Source organism: Chiloscyllium plagiosum, unplaced genomic scaffold (genome assembly GCF_037043375.1).
Source record: "Chiloscyllium plagiosum isolate Xiang-an unplaced genomic scaffold, Cpla_swu_hap1 HiC_scaffold_29, whole genome shotgun sequence".
NCBI classification, from domain to species: Eukaryota; Metazoa; Chordata; class Chondrichthyes; order Orectolobiformes; family Hemiscylliidae; genus Chiloscyllium; species Chiloscyllium plagiosum.
This window is the reverse complement of record NW_028270167.1, coordinates 26,127,238-26,147,904: the sequence shown is the minus strand read 5'-3', so window position 1 is coordinate 26,147,904 and position 20,667 is coordinate 26,127,238. Positions and strand designations below refer to the sequence as shown.

The 20,667-nt window shown below is 42.7% G+C and overlaps 1 protein-coding gene across 2 annotated transcripts in view; it reads right to left on the bottom strand.

Moving 5' to 3' along the window:
* jhy (junctional cadherin complex regulator) overlaps positions 1-20,667 on the bottom strand; it is a 98,086-nt gene that overhangs the window by 37,748 nt on the left and 39,671 nt on the right. For both annotated transcript variants that reach the window (XM_043676817.2, XM_087976440.1), the window contains one exon: positions 10,709-10,828. In XM_043676817.2, coding sequence (XP_043532752.1) covers positions 10,709-10,828 — 120 coding nt within the window. The remainder of the gene's footprint in view (positions 1-10,708; positions 10,829-20,667) is intronic.

Here is a 20,667-nt window from a genome sequence, read left to right as displayed (position 1 = left end):
TCACCCTCACAACACGCAGCCCTCCAATCCCTCTGCTCCAATCCTGACCTCACCATCAAGCCAGCGGACAAAGGGGGCGCAGTGGTAGTCTGGCGCACTGACCTCTACATCGCTGAAGCCAAACGCCAACTCGAGGACACCTCTTCCTACCGCCCTCTTGACCATGACCCCACCCCCCATCACCAAACCATCATCTCCCAGACCATACAGAACCTCATCACCTCAGGAGATCTCCCACCCACAGCTTCCAAACTAATAGTCCGGGAACCCCACACTGCCCGGTTCTACCTCCTTCCCAAGATCCACAAGCCTGACCACCCTGGCCGACCCATTGTCTCAGCATGCTCCTGCCCCACTGAACTCATCTCTACCTACCTCGACACTGTCCTATCCCCCCTAGTCCAGGAACTCCCCACATACGTTCGAGACACCACCCACGCCCTCCACCTCCTCCAAGACTTCCGTTCCCCGGCCCCCAACACCTCATCTTCACCATGGATATCCAATCCCTCTACACCTCCATCCGCCATGACCAGGGCCTCCAAGCCCTCCGTTTTTTCCTCTACAGACGTTCCCAACAGTACCCCTCCACCGATACTCTCATTCGTTTGGCCGAACTGATCCTCACCCTTAACAATTTCTCCTTTGAATCCTCCCACTTCCTCCAGACCAAAGGGGTAGCCATGGGCACACGTATGGGCCCCAGCTATGCCTGTCTCTTTGTTGGCTACGTAGAGCAGTTGATCTTCCGTAATTACACCGGCACCACTCCCCACTTCTTCCTCCACTACATTGATGACTGCATTGGCGCCACCTCGTGCTCCCGCGAGGAGGTTGAGCAATTCATCAACTTCACCAACACATTCCACCCTGACCTTAAATTTACCTGGACCATCTCTGACACCTCCCTCCCCTTCCTGGACCTCTCCATCTCCATCAGTGACGACCGACTTGACACTGACATTTTCTACAAACCGACCGACTCCCACAGCTACCTGGATTACACCTCTTCCCACCCTACCTCTTGCAAAAATGCCATCCCGTATTCCCAATTCCTCCGCCTCCGCCGTATCTGCTCCCAGGAGGAGCAGTTCCACCATAGAACACACCAGATGGCCTCCTTCTTTAGAGACCGCAATTTCCCTTCCCAAGTGGTTAAAGATGCTCTCCAACGCATCTCGTCCACATCCCGCACCTCCGCCCTCAGACCCAACCCCTCCAACCGCAACAAGGACAGAACGCCCCTGGTGCTCACCTTCCACCCTACCAACCTTCGCATTAACCAAATCATCCTCCGACATTTCCGCCACCTCCAAACAGACCCCACCACCAGGGATATATTTCCCTCCCCACCCCTCTCCGCCTTCCGCAAAGACCGTTCCCTCCGTGACTACCTGGTCAGGTCCACGCCCCCCTACGACCCACCCTCCCATCCTGGCACTTTCCCCTGTCACCGCAGGAACTGTAAAACCTGTGCCCACACCTCCTCCCTCACCTCCATCCAAGGCCCTAAAGGAGCCTTCCACATCCATCAAAGTTTTACCTGCACATCCACTCATATCATTTATTGTATCCGTTGCTCCCGATGTGGTCTCCTCTACATTGGGGAGACTGGGCGCCTCCTAGCAGAGCGCTTTAGGGAACATCTCCGAGACACCCGCACCAATCAACCAAACCGCCCCGTGGCTCAACATTTCAACTCCCCCTCCCACTCTGCCGAGGATATGGAGGTGCTGGGCCTCCTCCACCGCCGCTCCCTCACCACCAGACGCATGGAAGAAGAACGCCTCATCTTTCGCCTTGGAAAACTTCAACCCCAGGGCATCAATGTGGATTTCAACAGCTTCCTCATTTCCCCTTCCCCCACCTCATCCTAGTTTCTAACCTCCAGCAACACGATCCCCTTTACTTGTCCGGACTTGTCCGACCTGCTCAGCTCCTTTTCCACCTATCCACTCCACCCTCTCCTCCCTGACCTATCACCTTCATCTCCTCCCCCAATGACCTATTGTACTCTATGCTACTCTATCCCCACCCCCACCCTCCTCTAGCTTATCTCTTCACGCTTCAGGCTCTCTGCCTTTATTCCTGATGAAGGGCTTTTGCCCGAAATGTCGATTTCGAAGCTTTTCGGATGCTGCCTGAATTGCTGTGCTCTTCCAGCACCACTGATCCAGAATCTGGTTTCCAGCATCTGCAGTCATTGTTTTTACCATCTTGGTTAGTGTCATACCCATAAAGATCCACTCCCTTCACTACTGACCCTCAGTAACAGCATTGTATACTATCTACAAGATACACTGCAGAAACTCACCACAGATCCTCAGACAGCATCTTCAAAACCCATGGTCACTTCCATCTAAAAGGATAAGCGCAGCAGAGACATGGGAATATCACCAACTACAAGTTCCCCTCCAAGCCACATCCTGATTTGGAAATATATCGCTGTTCCTTCACTGTCTTTGTGTCAAACTCCTAGAAACTCTTCCCTCACGGCTTTGTGGATCAACCCATAGCAGGTTACTACAGCGGTTCAAGAATGCAGCTCATCATCAGCTTCTCAAGGGCAATTGAGACAGGTGAAAAATGTTGGCTAGCCAGCGATGCCCATATTACACAAATGAATAAAAAAAAGAACATTTGTGCCATGACCACAGTGGAAGGAACACAGTTGCATGAGGCCTAAAGACACCACTGTTTTGTTACCACTGTAAGATATACAGAACCCTTAATAATTTTGTTTTAGGATAGTATAGAACTGTTATGGAACTACCTGGCATAGCATTAATTTTATCTTTCAGGAAAGGCATAAATAATTTGAAGGAACTAAGATAAAGTAGAGATAAGATTGTGCTCATTGCATTTCTGAACTGAAATCAAGGAGTTTATCTGATGTCCTGGGTCAGCTTTGATCTTTGTAAGTTTTTGGACAGATCAGGAAGAGACCTTCAGCTAAAAGGAAAGCTGAGTGACAGACTGGGAGGGAGGTGAACATTCTCACATTCTCCTTACCTGTCCTGTATTAATTAGAAAGTTCAAACAAATAATTCACACAGGGTACATTACCAGGCTCAAGAAATAAATTATATTAACGTCCTTGGGGGATTCAAGATGGCAGTGATCTGAATAGATCAGCCTTGCTGAGCTTTGCACCCCAATCCAGGGTAGTAATAATTTTGCACCCCCACCATAGTTTTGTATGGAAAAAAATATTGTTAAACGGTAATATAAGCGTTTAAATCCATTTTCGAGCATGCGAGAGTGATGAAGGGGAAACAAACGGCCAAGTCTCGACAGTTGGGACATTCGGAAACATCGGGTAGGCCTGAGACTGCAACTGGGGAAGCAGCTGCAGCTCCCTCTGCAGCCTGTGAAAGAAATGCATGCACAGCAAAACATCGTGGAGGAACTCAGAGCGATCAGACAGCTGATCCAGGAGATGAGGGAAGAGACTCGTAATCAACTGGAGCCCATCTCAGTCATGCTACAAAAGCACAAGAAGGAGTTGGAAGTGCTCAGGAAATGAGTTGAAGTGGTTGAGCAGCGGACCGTGGCGTCAGAGATTGAGGTCGAGTCCTCAGCGGGCCGGATCCAGGCCCTTGAGAAACAGGTTCAGGCCCTCGCTGAGCAAGTCAATGACCTGGAAAATAGAAGCTGGAGGAAAAATATCCGGGTCGTTGGCCTGCCAGAGGGAGTAGAAGGTGGGCAGCCAGCAAGTTTTTTTTGAAGACGAGTTGCCACAATCTTTTGGCTGGAATGCCGAGGCAGACCAGGTGAAGGTTGACGGAGCTCACTGGGTTGCAGTGTGCAGATCCGGTCAATGTCAGTGCCCTCACCCGGTTCTGATATGATTTCAATGTTACAGGGATAATCAGAGAGTCATGGAAACACCGAAAAGGTTGGGGAGAGATCCACAGGCCCTGACCTACCAGGGAACTAAGATAATGTTTTCCCAGGACTTTTCTGTGGCAGTGATCCATAAAAGAAAACTGTTTGATGAGGTTAAGAGAAGGTTAAAGGACCTCGGTATTCATTATTTGATGAGATATCCAGCAGTGCTTCATATGACTTATGAGGAGACTGTGCGGTCGTTTGATTCCTTGGAGCAAGCCAAAAACTGCTTGGACACTTTAAAATAATGTAGATGTATTTATGGACATGGACAATACTGTCTGTTTTTTTTGTCTTGTGTTTATTTCTTGTACTTTCACTCTTTTCCCAAACAAGTTGTTGTTGGTGGGTTTTTTTCTCTCTGGGCTGGAATGGAATTGATATTTTATAGGGAGTGGGCAGACTGCTCACTGTTTTTGCTATACCTTTGTGTTTACAATGTTCTCTGTTTGGTTTCTTCCATTGCTTGGGTTTGGGGTGCGGCTCGAGCTGGAAGGGGGAATGGAGGTGTGCGTGGGAAAGGTAAGCACCCTCTGTGGACAGAGGGTAGAGTCCCAATTAAGTACCTTTTGTGTTTTGCGGATGGCTTTATTTTGGGTTTTTTTGTAAATAGGCTCTATGAGTCTCCTTTTGAGTATGCTCAGCGTGTTGCAAGACAAATTCTTCCTCTTGGCAGGTCAACGGTGATTGTAAAGGATCATGGTTAGTGGCATTCTTAAATGGCACACCTAGAATATCAGAGGGATTCATTTGCCAGTTAAAAGAAAAAAAGATGATGTTAAGCCTTAGAAGGGAGAAGGTGGAAGTTGCCCTGTTGCAGGAGACTCCTCTTAATGACAAGGAACACTTGCAGCAGGCTGGGTTTGATCAGGTGTTTTTCTCGTCTTTTAGTACTTTGAGCAGAGGAGTGGCAATGCTCGTCCAGAAGGGTCTCCCATTTAATATTCCTTGGTTATTCTTAAGGCTCTTATACATGGTGAGGAATATGATATTTTGAATGTCTCCTGTCCTCCGGCCCACCCTCTTAAATGTCTGACTGACACACTATCTAAGCTGATGGCCTTGGCGGTGCGCATACTATTAAGGGGGGGGGGGCACTTTAGTTGCCTTATGGATCCTGTGCTGGATAGAATGCCCAAAGGCCCCCCAAAGCTTTCTTCACAATCTAAGCAGTTAGGTATCTATGGGTGGAACTGGGGTTGGTAGACGTTTGGAGATGTTAACACCCTATGGACAGAGATTTTACGTTCTTTTCCAATCCTCATAAATGCCACACAAGGATTGATTAATTCCTAACTCCCGTGGCTTTTTTTTAGATTTGGTAGTATCCTGTTTGATTGGGAAAATTGCCACCTCTGATCATGCAGCATGTATTAGTTATGGTTAAGATTAAGGGTAATGCAGTGGGCTCATGGTAATGGTGAATGGATCCCTTCATCCTCAAGGACAGCAAGTTTATAGATTACCTCCCTAGGGAATTTGAAAATTTTTTGGCCACTAATTCAGTAAAATTAGTAATCCGAATCAAGAGTGTGGTGCTAGAAATGCACAGCAGGTCAGGCAGCATCCGAGGAGCAAGGAAATCAATGTTTCAAGCAAAAGGCCTTCATCAGGAATCAGCTAGTAGTCCACCCATTCTTTGAGAGACTGCTTTGGGTGGCACGGTGGCACAGTGGTTAGCACTGCTGCCTCACAGTGCCAGAGACCCGGGTTCAATTCCCGCCTCAGGTGACTGACTGTGTGGAGTTTGCACATTCTGCCCGTGTCTGCGTGGGTTTCCTCCGGGTGCTCCGGTTTCCTCCCACAGTTCAAAGATGTGCAGGTCAGGTGAATTGGCCATGCTAAGTTGCCCGTAGTGTTAGGTAAGGGGTAAATGTAGGGGTATGGGTGGGTTGCGCTTCGGCGGGTCGGTGTGGACTTGTTGGGCCGAAGGGCCTGTTTCCACACTGTAATGTAATGTAATGTAAATGTAAATATAATGTAAATGCTAAGGTCTATGCTAGAGGGATGATTATCTCATACTCTGCCAGCCAGAAGCAAGAGAAGGGAGAGCAGCAGTGTCTGCTTGAGATACAACTGAAGGCAGCTGAGATGGCATATTACAGGAAACTGTCAGTGACTTAAGCTGCAATGGATCACAGCTCTCCGATCCACCTTAAACTCCATGCTCACGCAGACAGCAAGAAAGGAACTTCCCTTTGTGCAGCAGAGGCTGTTTTAGCATGGTGATAGGCCAGGTAAATACTTGGAAAATTTGGTCAGGAAGAACAATGCCTCCCAATCTATTGCTTCTATTAGGGAACGGAATGGGACTCTTACAATGCTAAGAACATCAATGAGGCATTTCGGAGGTTTAACTCTGAACTTTACCAGTCTGAATGCTGTGAGGACAGATGGGATAAGATGGAGTCTCTTTAGGAATTTGGATCTTCCTGGTGCTTCTGCTGAGCAGGCGTCTCCCCTTAGTATTCCATTAACAGCTCAAGAGATAAAGGAGGCAGTGAGGCAACTTCAAAGTGGTAAAGTGCCCGGCCCTGATGATTTGCCCAGTGAGTTTTATAAACATACTGTCAGGACCACTGCTATAACTATTCATATAGTCAGGATTGCCTCCAGCCATCCTTGAGAAAGGCTAATATCTCTATTATCCTCAAGAAAGGAAAGGCCCCAGAGGACTGTGCTTCTTAGAGATCCATCTCACTTTTAAACTCTGATTTTAAAATTTTATCGACATTGAGGTTGGAAAGGGTGTTGCCCTCTACTGTTAAGGAGGATCAGACGGGCTTTATAAAGGGTCGCAGGTCTTCTAATAATGTTAGGAGACTACTTAACATGATTCAAGTGTGCCAGCAACGGTCAGTTCAAGGGTTGGTAGTTTCCTTGGATGCAGAGAAGGCATTTGACCAGGTGGAATGGCTGTATCTTTCTTATACCCTGAAGCAGTTTGGCCTGGATGAGGTGTTTGCCAGATGGGTAAGGGTCCTTTTACAGCCATCCTCTGGCAGGAGTTCTCACTAATGGTATACGGTCCAATAATTTTAACATTGGTAGGGGCGGTTGGCAAGGCTGTCCCCTCTCATCTTTGCTCTTCACATTGGTGATTCAGCCGCTGGCAGAGGCTATTCATGGGAACCCTAATGTAGCTGCCCCAAAGGTAGGGTCGAGGGTGCACAAGATCACATCATATGTGGGTGATGTTTCTCATTTTTCTTTCGAACCTGGCAGTTTCAGTGCCTTATTTGATCACAATGAATTAATTAATTTGGCTTTTTCATGATCAATTTTTCAAAATCGAGAGGCTATGCCTATATGTGGTCTTAGGGGAATACTGGACGTTGAAGGTGGGGTCCCCTTTAAGTGGGCACAGGGAGGCTTTCTTTATTTGGGCCTCTCTGTTACCCCTAGTTTTGATCAGTTATTCAAGGCTAATTTTGTTCATTTCTTTGACAAAATTAAAAAAGACCTTCTAAGGTGGGGGGCCCTTCCAATATCATGGCTAGGTTGTGTCGCTCTTATGAAAATGAATGGTCTTCCTTGCTTATTATACCCTCTGTGGATGCTTCCTTTGCTTTTTCTGAGACAAACATTTTGGAAATTAAATAGCTGCATTAGTTCTTCTATTTGGCACCAAAAGCGGCCCCTTATCATGCTTACAAAATTGCAAATGCTCCAGAGTTTGGGAGGAGTGGATCTCCCGGATGTCAAAAGGTATCAATTGAGCTCCCTTCTATCTTTTGTGAGTGATTGGGCCTGTGAGGACTTGGGCATTGATATGGTCAGACATTGAGGCCTCCCAGGCAAAATATTGGGGCGGATAGGGGAGTCTCTTGTTTGGGATAACCTGTTCGAAGATGAAATGTTAATGTCATTTGATCAAACAAATGCCATGGGTGGTACGGTGGCACAGCAGTTAGCACTGCTGCCTCACAGCGCCAGAGACCCGGGTTCAATTCCCGCCTCAGGCAACTGTGTGTGTGGAGCTTGCATACTATCCCCATGTCTGCTTCGGTTTCCTCCCACAGTCCAAAAATGTGCAGGTTAGGTGAGTTGGTCATGCTAAATTGTCCGTAGTGTTAGGTGAATGGGTAAATGTAGGGGAATGGGTCTGGGTGGGTTGCTCTTCAGAGGGTCGGTGTGGACTTGTTGGGCTGAAGGGTCTGTTTCCACACTGTAAGTAATCTAATTTAATAATTCATAAATATGGATTATCGAGTAGAGACCTCTTCCGTCTCAGATTCTGAGATTTTATCTGAAAAGATACTACACTTCTGACTGATACGGCATCAGTTACAGATCTTATACGGAAAAGTGGGTGCTTCAGGCTAAGAGTACTCTTTCAGTGAGTACTCTCCATCATTTGTTGGGGGGAGGTTCCTCGGATGACATCGAGTGATTATGGGAGGTCTGGGGGAGAGAGTTATGGGTAGAGATCACTCCGTAAACGTGGGAGGACATTTGTGAGAATGCGAGGAAGATTTCAATATGTAATAGGACCCATGCTATGCAGTTAAAGATTCTCCATAGGGCTCATCTGGCCTCAGATCATCTTGCAAATTTAAGCAGGGTGCATCTTCAATGTGTCCCAAATGTAACATAAATATAGGTACCCTCACTCATTGTTTGTACGTTCTGGAGCGCTGTGGCAGGGGTAATAGAGAGGGTCTTGGGGACCAATGTCAAGGTGGAACAGTTTCTCTTCTCCTGGGTTTGCCTAATTTATCTCCCTGAGATGTACACGGGAAAAAGCTTTTTAGCATCCTCACTTATTGTGCAAGGAAGAACATTCTGATGTGCTGGGTGTTTGAGAACCCCCTGGCTCTGTCAGGGTGGCATAAGTTAATTATGGAATACATTCCTTTGGACTTTCTTACAAACATGGTACACCAGAAAACGGTCATTTTTTAAGAAGACATGGCAGCCCTTTTTGAAGTATTTGGAAGCAGATCTGTTCCCCATTTTAATTAGGGCTTTTGCCTAGCTATGGTGGTTTGGTTTAATATGTCTAATGTCCTGAGAGGAACAATTTTGAGCAAACGTGGGTTTAACTCTCTCTCCCAGACCTCCCATAATCGCTCAATGTCATCCGAGGAACCTCCGCCTAACAAATGATAGAGAGTACTCACTGAAAGAGTGCCCTCAAAAGTGGAGAGCTGAGGTTTTGTTACGCTGAGCTGTGTTATTTATTTATTAAGGTGTAATGAGTGTAGTTGTGAGTTCTTTTGTACAGAAGTATAGTAGTTTGTTTATTGTTGTTGTTTTTGTTGTTGTAATGTTATATTTTCATATTTATGTAATTTTATAATTTTGCAAAGAAAAATTTTTTTTCTATAAAAATATTTTAAAAAATACAAGTCCTTGATACCAGAGCAGTCCTAATCAGGCAGCTGCCTTCTTCAAGTGGCAAGTGGACTGGGAAAGATGAAGGAAGATCAAGGGAAGAATTCTCTGGCATTCAAGGAGAAGATTGATAACATCACAAGCTACTGCAATCTACACATTCTGTGCCAATTATGTGTCCATAGTCTGGGACTATTGAAGCATCGCCAACAAAAATGATAAGTTAATAATAACAAACCTAATAACCTTAACACTACTTATGATTACTGCCTATTAAATATCAGTTGCTGCTGAACTATATGTAAAGCTTCATCACTGAATACAGACATAATCTGTGCCTTATTCTACCGTGCTTAAGGATAGGTAATCTTTAAAACTAGTGCTGTACCATGTTCAAAATATCACATTAACGTTATAAAAAAGATGAATTTTGGATGTTAGTGATTACTTTGATCAAATATCTTAACCTAAATTGTGAATATGTCCCTTTTTAAACTCTCTCGTGGATGTTGGGCATCACACGCTAGCCAGCATTTACTGGAGTCCTCTATTTGTCCTTGAGGTGGTGTGTGAGCTGCCTCTTGAACTGCTACAGTCCATGTGTTATAGGTAAACCCCAATATCATTAGGGAGGAATTTCCAGGATTTTGAACCATTGACAATGAAGAAACAGTGATATATTTCTAAGTCAGGAAAAAGTGAGGACTGCAGATGCTGGAGCGTCAGAATTGTAAGTTGTAAGGATGGTGCTGGAAAAGCACAGCATGGGCATAAGCCCTTCATCCGGAATGCCAGGACATTCTTGAAGAAGAGCTAATGCTCAAAATGTCGACTTTCCTGCTCCTTGGATGCTGCCTGACCTGCTGTGTTTTTCCAGCGCCATCCTTTTTGATCCCCCCTCCACATATTCCTAAGTCAGTATGGTTAATGAACTGGAAGGGAATTTACAGGTAGTGGTCCCATGTATCTGTTGCCCTTGTCCTTTTAGATGGAAGTGAACATAGGTTTGTAAGGTGCTGTCTAAGGATATTTGGTGAATTTTGCAGTTCTTGTAGATAGCACACACTGCTGGTGGATGGGATGCCAATTGAGCAGACTGCTTTGTTCTGGATTGCGTCAAGTTTCTTGAATGCTGTTGGAGCTGCACTCATCCAGCAAGTGCCTGACTTGTGCCTTGTAAATAGTGGACAGGCTTTAGGAGTTAGAAGGTGAGTTATTCAATGCAGTATTCCTATCCTCTGATCTGCTCTTGCAACAATCACTGATGGTGACACCATTGAATGTCAAGGGGTGGTGGTTAAATTGTCTCTTATTGGAAAAGGTTATTGCCTGACATTTGTGCAATATAAACATTATTTGCCACTTGTCAGCCCAACGTTGAATGTTGTCTGGGCCTTGTTGCATGTAAACATGGACTGCTTCAGTGTCTGAGAAGTTGCATATTTATGGCATAAAATAATAAGACTGTAAGTAACCTAACCTGCAATTTCTGTGCCTTTTGTTTCCACTTCATTTCAATAGTACTGCTCTCCTCACCATCCAAAACATGCTGGACAGACTCATGAGTATTCACACATTTGGAACTTTTTGCAGAAGATAGCTGTGAAGGTAAATGAGTGTTAGTATCATTGAAATCAACAGGAAAAATAATACTGAAACAAAAATAGAATGTGCTTGTAAAACTCCACAGGTCTCACAGCATCTGTGGAAAGGAAGTAAACGTTTCCAATCCACTTCTCTTCTCATGAAGTCAAAAATCAAACGACACCAGGTTAAGGTCTAACAGATTTATTTGAAATTGCAATCTTTCGGAGTTCTGCTCCTTCTTCAGGCATGGTATGACAGGGAGGTGTAAGACACAGTATTCCCGATGAAGGGCATTTGCCCGAAACGTCAATTCTCCTGCTCCTCGGATACACCTGACCTGCTATGCTTTTCCAACACTCTCGACTCTAATCTCCAGCATCTGCAGTCCTCACTTTCACACAGTATTTTTTTGACCTTGTCCACCCCAGTCCAACTTCGGCATTTCCATATCACATCTTCACACGAAGGTTTAGAACAGAGTTTCACACCATTTAATACTTTTGAATGTGGAGAGATGACAAGAGGTGGTTTTACATAAGTTACAGATGATAGGTGTACCTCAAGACAGCAACTTTCAAATTTTCACATTTGACTATTAACATATACTTCCTGCAAGTTACTGTTTGATTTGTTCATAACTCAATGCCATTAGCCGCATTGTTAATTTCATGGCAAAATTTCATAGTCCACTGTGAGACAACTGCATCCACATTCAGAACAGTATAAAGACCTGAGAGTAGTAATACCATATTACATTCATGTTCACGAGATAACAATCAACAAATGCAAATTAATTATGTGAAAGGTCACAGGGGCATTCAATTTGGAGGATAAAGAGAGTCCTTAAATAAAACACTTCAGGAATGAAGCAATGATTATGTATTTTTAATCAGTCTTCAATGACTCACATTTGCTGAGATGAATGCATATCACCAATGATGTCTAATTGAAGCCGAATACTCCTTCCAATGATCATCCAACCACTTAATTCAATGTTTGGAAGGTGCAGCTGTTATACCCACTGGACCCAATAAAGTGAATTGTGTAGCATTTTAAATTCAGAAAAAGAATATCCACAAAAAATATAATTTCCACCTCACATTCTGTATGCCCTCGTCCCACCCCTGGATGCCTAAGCTGAACAGATATCACCGTTATCATAAAGGGATCATTTTAAGTGTGCCTGTGAATTGGGCTGTTTGGGATGGGACAGGGGATTTGTAGAAGAGAGAAACTCCAAATGTGCCCAAGCTCAGCAGTGTGGTCAGATAATTTTAATCTGCAGGCTTCATCTACATGCCACCAGTCAGCTCCTCCTCCCCGCCTTTCAAAATCGGTGAATAGAAGACTAGAGTACCAGAGCAAACGAAAATGAGGCTAACTGTGAAGGAAGTGAGTCACCAGGAAGGGGTTTTGGAAGTGTCATGCAGATATGATTTTAATGGCATAACTGTCAGCAAACATGCAACTCCAAAAATATACAATATCAGATCTTCTTGCCAGTGATGGAGCTATGATGGACTACAATGATTACAATTAAAAGTAAGGCCCATTCTATTTGCAGCTGGGACTTCCTGTCTGGTTGTGAGCAGCAAGCCATTATTGCAGAAAGTCATGAGTAATATTGGAGAGGAGAAGGACTGGTGAGATCACACCCCTTTCAATGTTACTATCTCTAGTATCCCCTTTCAAGTCAGCATGCTTGCTGTATTATGGTAATTTTTTTAAGTACTTAAGATGTTTTTAAAAGATACACCCTATTCCTAATGCTTCAAAGACTTTTAATTTCTTTAAGAATTTATGGGGTACAATGGTGTGTGGGGGTGTTGCTAATTGTTCAGGCTTAGTTTTAATACATTTCTAAGCATTTCTGATACAGCTCCCACTTAGAATTACGGTTGACACAGGTTTTATACCTGTGATTACCATCATGAGTATCCTGAGTAAGTCCTAGTGCATAGAGTGGCAGATGAGAGCAGCTGCAGAGACACCGTGAGTGCCAGGTAGCAGAAAAAAAGTGGTCTTGCCCTGGTGGAGTGTAAAATAATTTTGCAGCATTGCTGGCTGTTCCTCTTGATCATAGAAGATGAACAGACCTAGATACTGACCTCGGGCCAGACTGTCAGGTCTGGTGTCGTAGACTCTACTGCCAGTCCTCCAGGAAAATGACAGCCCTTCTCTACACAAACACATCCACCTGGACTACCAGGTCCCCCTCAGAGAATTGTGACATTATTTTCTCCTTCTCCTACATTTTCTGAATGTATGCTCATCATCGAGCAGGCCAGCTTTGGAATGCACAGAGGCCTTTAAATATGGATGCCAGTCTTTCATATTAGATATCTGATAAAAGGTGGATTTTCCCAGGAATAGTCCATGGAAAGATGGAGCTAGAACTGACATGAGAGAGGTGCCACTAGAGTGGTATATATTGTTAAGAAGGCAAATTTGAGAAGTTATGAAAGGTGTCTTGATAGACCTCAGGATAAGAAATCCTCCAAGAAACATGATGAAACTGACACAACCAAAAATGTGTAAGGTTCAGCCTGTTCCATTTAGTAAATAAGGGAGAAAAGATTAAGCAAGGCATATGGTATGGAGGGAAGGCAGGGGACTCGAGGCTGTTTTCGTTAGAGAGAAGGAGGTTGAGCGGTGACTTAATTAGGACATGTAAGATAATTAGTGTTAGATAGGATGGATAGTGAGAGCATATTTCCTTGAATGGTAATGGCTAGCACAAGGGGACGTAGCTTTAAATTGAGTGGTAATAGATATAGGACAGATGTCAGAGGTAGTTATTTTACTCAGAGTTGTAAGGGCGTAGAATGCCTTGTCTGCAACAGTAGTGGACTTGCCAACATTAAAGGCATTTAAATGGTTATTGGATAAATAGGTGGATGATAATGGAATAGTGTTGGTTAGATGGGCATTAGATTGGTTTGACAGGTCGGCACAACATTGAGGGCTGAAAGGCCTGTACTGTGCTGTAAAGTTCCTACGTTTCAATGTCCTATAATTCACTCTGGTAGCTCAGAGTGACTCAGAAATTACACCATTAATTTGAACTGAAATTTGAATTAGATTTATTGTCATATGTACTCACATGAATACAGCGAAAAGTTTACAAGTTGCCACCCTAGATACATTTTTACCTATTTACACATTCTTTGATTATCTTACTTTTCTGCTTTGTAACTAAGTTAACTATTACAGTCTTTTTTAACGAGAAAAACAAAGCAACACTACATGGAAAGCTGGAGTGGGAAGTAGAGTCCACCTAAAGAATTTGGGAAGACATCACTATGGGATCTCCTGAGAGCCAAACTAATTATTACTAACTGAAACCAAGCAAATAATGTAGTACTTTCCTAACCAGCTGCAGCTAAAGAATAAACAATTTACCCCTGAAACTATATGTTTGAATAAATAAATAACTGCATGTAATAAAAGAATGACTCATTGTCATTTCATTCCAGCTATTTTAACAGTGGTTCTTTATTGTGAAGGACAAGAAATATTAGCGCATTTTGAGAAGATTTGTAGCTCAGGCTGAGGCTCTGGATGTAAGTTTGCTCATTGAGCTGGAAGGTTCATTTCCAGACGTTTCGTCACCCTACTAGGTAACATCTTCAGTGGGCCTCTGGGCGAAGCACTGCTGATGATTTCTGCTTTCTATTTATCTTTTGGGTCGGTAATGTCATTTCCTGTCGTGATATCATTTCCTGTTATTTTTCTCAGAGGGTGATATATGGAGTTTAACTCGATGCGTATGTTGATAGAGTTCCAGTTGGAATGCCATGCTTCTAGGAATTCTCATGCATGTCCCTGTTTGGCTTGTTCTAGGATGGATGTGATGTCCCAGTCGAAGTGGTGTCCTTCCTTATATGTATGCAAGGATACTAGTGAGAGAGGGTCATGTCGTTTTGTGGCTAGTTGGTGTTCATGTATCCTGGTGGCTAGTTTTCTATCTGTTTGTACAATGTAGTGTTTGTTACAGTTCTTGCACAGTATTTTGCAAATGACATTAGTTTTGCTTGTTGTCTGTATAGAGTCTCTCAAGTTCCACAACACACAAAAGCAACAGTTAATGAACTTCAAAGACCCTATACAGACAACAAGCAAAACTAACGTCATTTATAAATTACCCTGCAAGAACTGTAATAAACACTACATTGGACAAACAGGCAGAAAGCTAGCCACCAGGATACATGAACATCAACTAGCCACAAAATGACATTACCCTCTCTCACTAGTATCCTTACATGCAGATAAGGAAGGACACCAGTTCGACTGGGACAACACATCCATCCTAGTACAAGCCAAGCAGAGACATGCATGAGAATTCCTAGAAGCATGGCATTCCAACCTGAACTCTATCAACAAACACATTGAGTTAGACCCCATCTCCCACCCCTTGACAAAAACAGGAGATGACATCACCACAGGAAATGACATTACCAACCCAAAAATATAAATACAAAACAGAAATCATCAGCAGTGCTTTGCCTGGAGGCCCACTGAAAATGTTACCTAGTAGGGTGACGAAACAACTGAAAATGAACCTTCCAGCTCAGCGAGCAAACCTACATCCAGGACAAGAAATATATTAAACTTTAGCATAGTCATTTCCCTTTTGAATATTTTCTTTCTTTACAGGTTTATTGCTTCGATATTGTATTTCAGCAAGATTTTGTAAAATGCGATTCAGCAGAACTGCTCCACAAAATCTAATACTGTTCTACTGCTCATATTCAAAAGCTTAAAAGAAATCACTGTTTGCTTAAACTTAACTAAAGATGCCATTTGGAAAGTATTTAAAAAATTAAGTCCACCAGTAAGACTTTTCCAGCTCTCTGGTTTCTCCAGCGGATGAATTTGTATTTAGTCCATGGGGATCCTGCTATGCCACAGGTGAACTGATATCCAGCATAATTATTGAGTGAACTGAGTAGCCAGCTGAGAAGTTCAAACAAAATATGTTCCACTAAAATGTGTTCCAGTAAATTTAGACTAATGTTTTTGTTCTAAATTGTGAGACTAATTTGGCTTGTTGTCTCCTTTCCTTTAATTTATCGATTTACAGTTATTTAAACCAAATGATTAGTCATTTCCATTTGCATTGAGTATTTGCTGACTAAGTTGCAAATATTCTACTCAGCTGCAATTATTTGCCTATTTATGAATATAAAATATGAACCAGTTACGTGTGCTATCGCAGGCAAAACTATATAAGATCTACCATGTAGCAGAATTGTTTGTTGGTTTGTTGGACACAGGCACTTCCAACAACACATTATGCACAACAAAACCAACTTGCAATATATAGGAATTAATCAGTATTTTTGAAAAAAGAAATCTCATCAGAAAAAATATGTATTACTTATAAAAATAAAATGATGCTTTATTTATGATATGGTGCACAAACTTGTAATCACTGCAAGGAATTAGCAAGTATTTTTACTGGAAGATCTTGCATGATATTAAACATAATCAGCAGGAAAGGTTTTTTTTAATCTGTTCTTTTGTTTTTGCACAGGTGATGTTAATGTTAATAAACAAAATGGAACATCTTTGTTTGAATTCAGGAATAAAATGCTGCAGGTAGAACTGAGGTAATTCAATACAAGTTGGCCTACTATTCCCATTTATCTGAATAAGTGAACATGATTATGAAATAATGGACTCAATAATGATTATCATTGGTTAAAAGCACGTCTGTACTTGATAAGTTTTTTTTTAAAAGACAATGGATTGGCTCAAATGTTCAATTCTCTACTGAATGAAATCTACACTATGTTCAGCATTTCAAAATGCACTGTAGTTATAACATGGGAAAATGTACACTGCTTGAAAGGACTCCCAGAGACAGCGTCTATTTCAGGTGTTGATTGCTCAGACACAATCACAACATAGTTCCTCATTATCTCTTTCACTGTGACGCAGGCCTCAACCTCTGCCATGTTCTTTTCTGAGCTATTCTAATAATACCAATCAAATTGAGAAAATGATCAAATGAAGTTACATTTTGAGCATCATAAGCTGTGTAATGTTCTTTCTGTTAAATTGAGTTCGTAATTACTTCTCCACCGAGCATATACAACAAAGCTTGCAATCATGGCATGCTATTATCCCAGGCTTGGGTACTGAAATCTGCAATAGGACTTCAAAGGCTCACGGTTGTTGAATTGCATTTGGCTGCTATTGTGGGGGCTTGGGCAATCTTGATTAGATGTTCATACTAAGGCGAAATATGCTGCACTGAGAGCCCAGGCCTTTTGGTCTAGAGCCAATGAGCCATTAATAAATTGTATATTATGTCTTTCCACTTTGAAGTGACAGTTATTGGTAAGGGAAGGAGCTAGTTTAAGTGCAGCTGAGGTAGATGTACAGCTACATCTATTATCAAAAGAAGTCAACAGGTTCTCCTAGACTAACATGACTGGAAAAGTTGCTGCTTTACGCAACAGCAAATTCATTTTTATAGATTCAATATCAAGCTTATTTGTCGCTAATAAACTGATGTGATAACATCAATTATCTCTCTTCGAAACGTAATGTTAAAGGCTAAAGTAAAATGAAGCAGTACCCAAAAATCTCACAGCAAAATTGTGTTCAATATTGATAACTTCAAAGAAAATAATCCACAGAAAGAAGAGACAACTGTTTAATAGAAGTAATTAGTTGCTTTGAGATGACACTGTAAGGTGATTGGAACTGACTTCATACACAGCTACATTCTGCAATTATCTTTTACTCACCATGGTTTAATGAAGAAATAATTCTGCTGTACTCAGGCAAATCAACCATTGTTTCAGCTTTTCTTTCTAAAATACTATCAGCTGTATTCCATTAGCAAATAGAATCCAATTGCTATTGGTTATGAGTAAATTAAAGCCACAAGTCCTGAAAGGGTTGTGTGGCATTGCAGAAGTTAGTATACCTCTGTTCAAGAAATTCAGGTTCCAGGCACAGCTACCACCTAAGTGTTTCGGAATGGATCCAAATAGTTTGATTGAAATAAAACACAATCCTGCATCACCTGCAACTGATTGACATAATAGTATTAATATTCACACTTAAAAATAATTACATTTTTTTAAATTCATTCAGGGGCGTGGGTTCACTGGCTGGGGCAGCATTTATTGCCCATCCTGAGTTGACTTTGAGAAAGTAATGGACAGCAGCCTTCTTGAATCACCGGAATCCATTCGTTGTAGGTATAGCCACAATTTATTAGAAAAGGACTTCCAGGATCTTGACAGAGTTGCTCTGAAGGAAAGACAATGTGCTTCCAAGTTCAGATGGCTTGGAGGGGTACCTATACATGGCTGTGCTCCGAGGTATTGGCTGTTTGTGTTCTAGATAGTGGCAGTCCTGGGTTTGGAAGGTGTTGTCTAAGGAGGCTTGGTGAATTTCTGCAATGCATCGTGTACATGGTTCATTACTGCTGCTGTTACTGAGCATCAGTGCTGGAAGGCTGTGAATGTTTGTGAATGTGGTATCAAGTTGGGGATGCACTCATCCAGGCAAATGGGAAATATTCCAGCAAATTCCTGACCTTTGGCTTGCAGTTGGTGTACAGACTTTGTGGAGTCAGGAGCTGAGCAATACACTTCTGGAATCCCTGTCTCTTGCCTGCTGTTTTAGCCATTTTACTTATCGCTAGTTCACCTTAGTTTCTGGCAAATGGTAATCCCCAGGACATTAATAGTGGGTGGTTCAGTGATGATGGTGTCATTGAATGAATGCCAAGGGGCAAAGGTTAAATTCTCTCTTACAGTCACAGAGCATGGACTGTAAGACACGATGAAGAGGAATTTCTTTCCTCAGAGTAGTGAATTGTGGAATTCTTTACCACTGAGGGCTATTCTTTACCACCAGTCCACGCTGAACATAATCCTAAACCAAACTAGTCCCCACCTGCCTGCTCCTGACCCATATCCCTCCAAACCTTTCTTCTTCATGTTCTTATCCAAATGTCTTTTAAACATTGTAATTGCACCCACATCCAATACTTTCTCAGGGAGTTCATTCAACATGCCAATCACCCTTGTGTAAAAAATTTGCTGCTCATATCTTTTTTAAATATCTCTCCTCTCACCTCAAAAATGTATCTCCGAGTCTTGAAATCTCAGATCCTAAGTACAGCATGAATATTATGTGCTACTTGTCAGCCAAACCTGAATACTATCCTTGTCTTGCTGCACTTGGATACAGACTACTTCAGTATCAGAGGAAAAAGCAGGGCAGTAGAGTGCTGAACATTAAGCAATCAATAGGTAACATTACGTGTCTGACATGTAAGGCTGGGAAGGTTACTGCCAGACGATCATTGATGGAGCAGCCAAATATGCTTGGGCTGATGGAATTCCCCTGAGGAACACCTGCAGAGATGTCTCGGAGCTAAGCTGTCTGACTTTCAACAACCACAACCATCTTCCTTTATGGCAAGTATGACTTCAACCAGCAGAGAGTTGGCAATCTAATTCCCATTAACTCCAGTTTTGCTAAAACTCCCTGATGCTACACTTGGTCAAATGCTCCCTTGACATCAAGGGGAGGCATTCTCACCTACCTCTGGAATCCCACTACAAGACTGTAAGATGTAGGTGCAGAAGTAGGTCACTTGGCACATCAAGTCTACTCCACCACTGAATTAAATCATGGCTAATCTGATAATCCTCAACTCTACTGCCCTGCTTTTTCCCCATAAACCTTCATATCCAGACTGACTAAAAATGTCTTTCTCAGGCTTAAATATACTTGATGACTCAGCCTCAATAGCCCTCAGTGGTAAAGAATTCCACAATTCACTACTCTGAGGAAAGAAATTCCTCTTCATCGTGTCTTAACTAAGAAACTCTTTATTCTAAGATTATACCCTCTGGGCCCTGACTTTTCCAGAAAGAGAAACAGCCTCTCTGCATCTACCCTGTCAAATCCCCGAATAATATTGTATGTTTAATAAGGTTGCCTCTCATTTTTCTACATTCAAATGAATACAGGATCACGTACTCTTCTCATAAGACAGACCCCTCCATACCTGGCATCAACTTAGTGAACCTTCTCTAGACTGCATAATAAAGTTGAGCTTGTTTGTTCAAAATCGGGGAATCTTGTGACCTTTTTCTCTTCATAGATAGCTGGCAGCTCAAACTTAATCTCGTTAAGAAGAACAAAAAAATGCTAATCCCTAACTGGAACATAACCTAAGTTTATGGTCTCCTCTGGAATCTGAACAAAGTACAAAATGAGTCCTCAAAAAAGGATACAAACTTACAGGGAAAACCTTGTTTCTATAAACGTGGATAAGAGAGCCAGTGGGCATTGAAAGTTTGCAATTATTTTAAGTTGATTTGGCATTATTTATACCAAATCAATCTTGAAATGACACATCAACATGACTCTGCTTAGAATCATAAAGACATAGAGATGTACACCATGGAAACAGATCCTTCGATCCAACCTGTCCATGCCGATGAGATATCCCAACCCAATCTAGTCCCACCTGCCAGCACCCGGCCCATATCCCTCCAAACCCCTACTATTCACATACCTATCCAGATGGCTTTTAAACGTTGTAATTGTACTTGCCTCCATACACGTACCACCCTCTGCGTGAAAAAGTTGCCGCTTAGGTCTCTGTTATATGTTTCTCCTCTCATCCTAAACCTATGCCCTCCAGTCCTCAACTCCCCACCCCAGAGAAAAGACTTTGCCTATTTATCCTATACATGCCCGTCATGATTTTGTAAACCTCTATAAGGTCACACCTCAGCCGTCGACACTCCAGGGAAAACAGCCCTAGCCTATTCAACCTCTCCCCATAGCTCGAATCCTCCAACCCTGGCA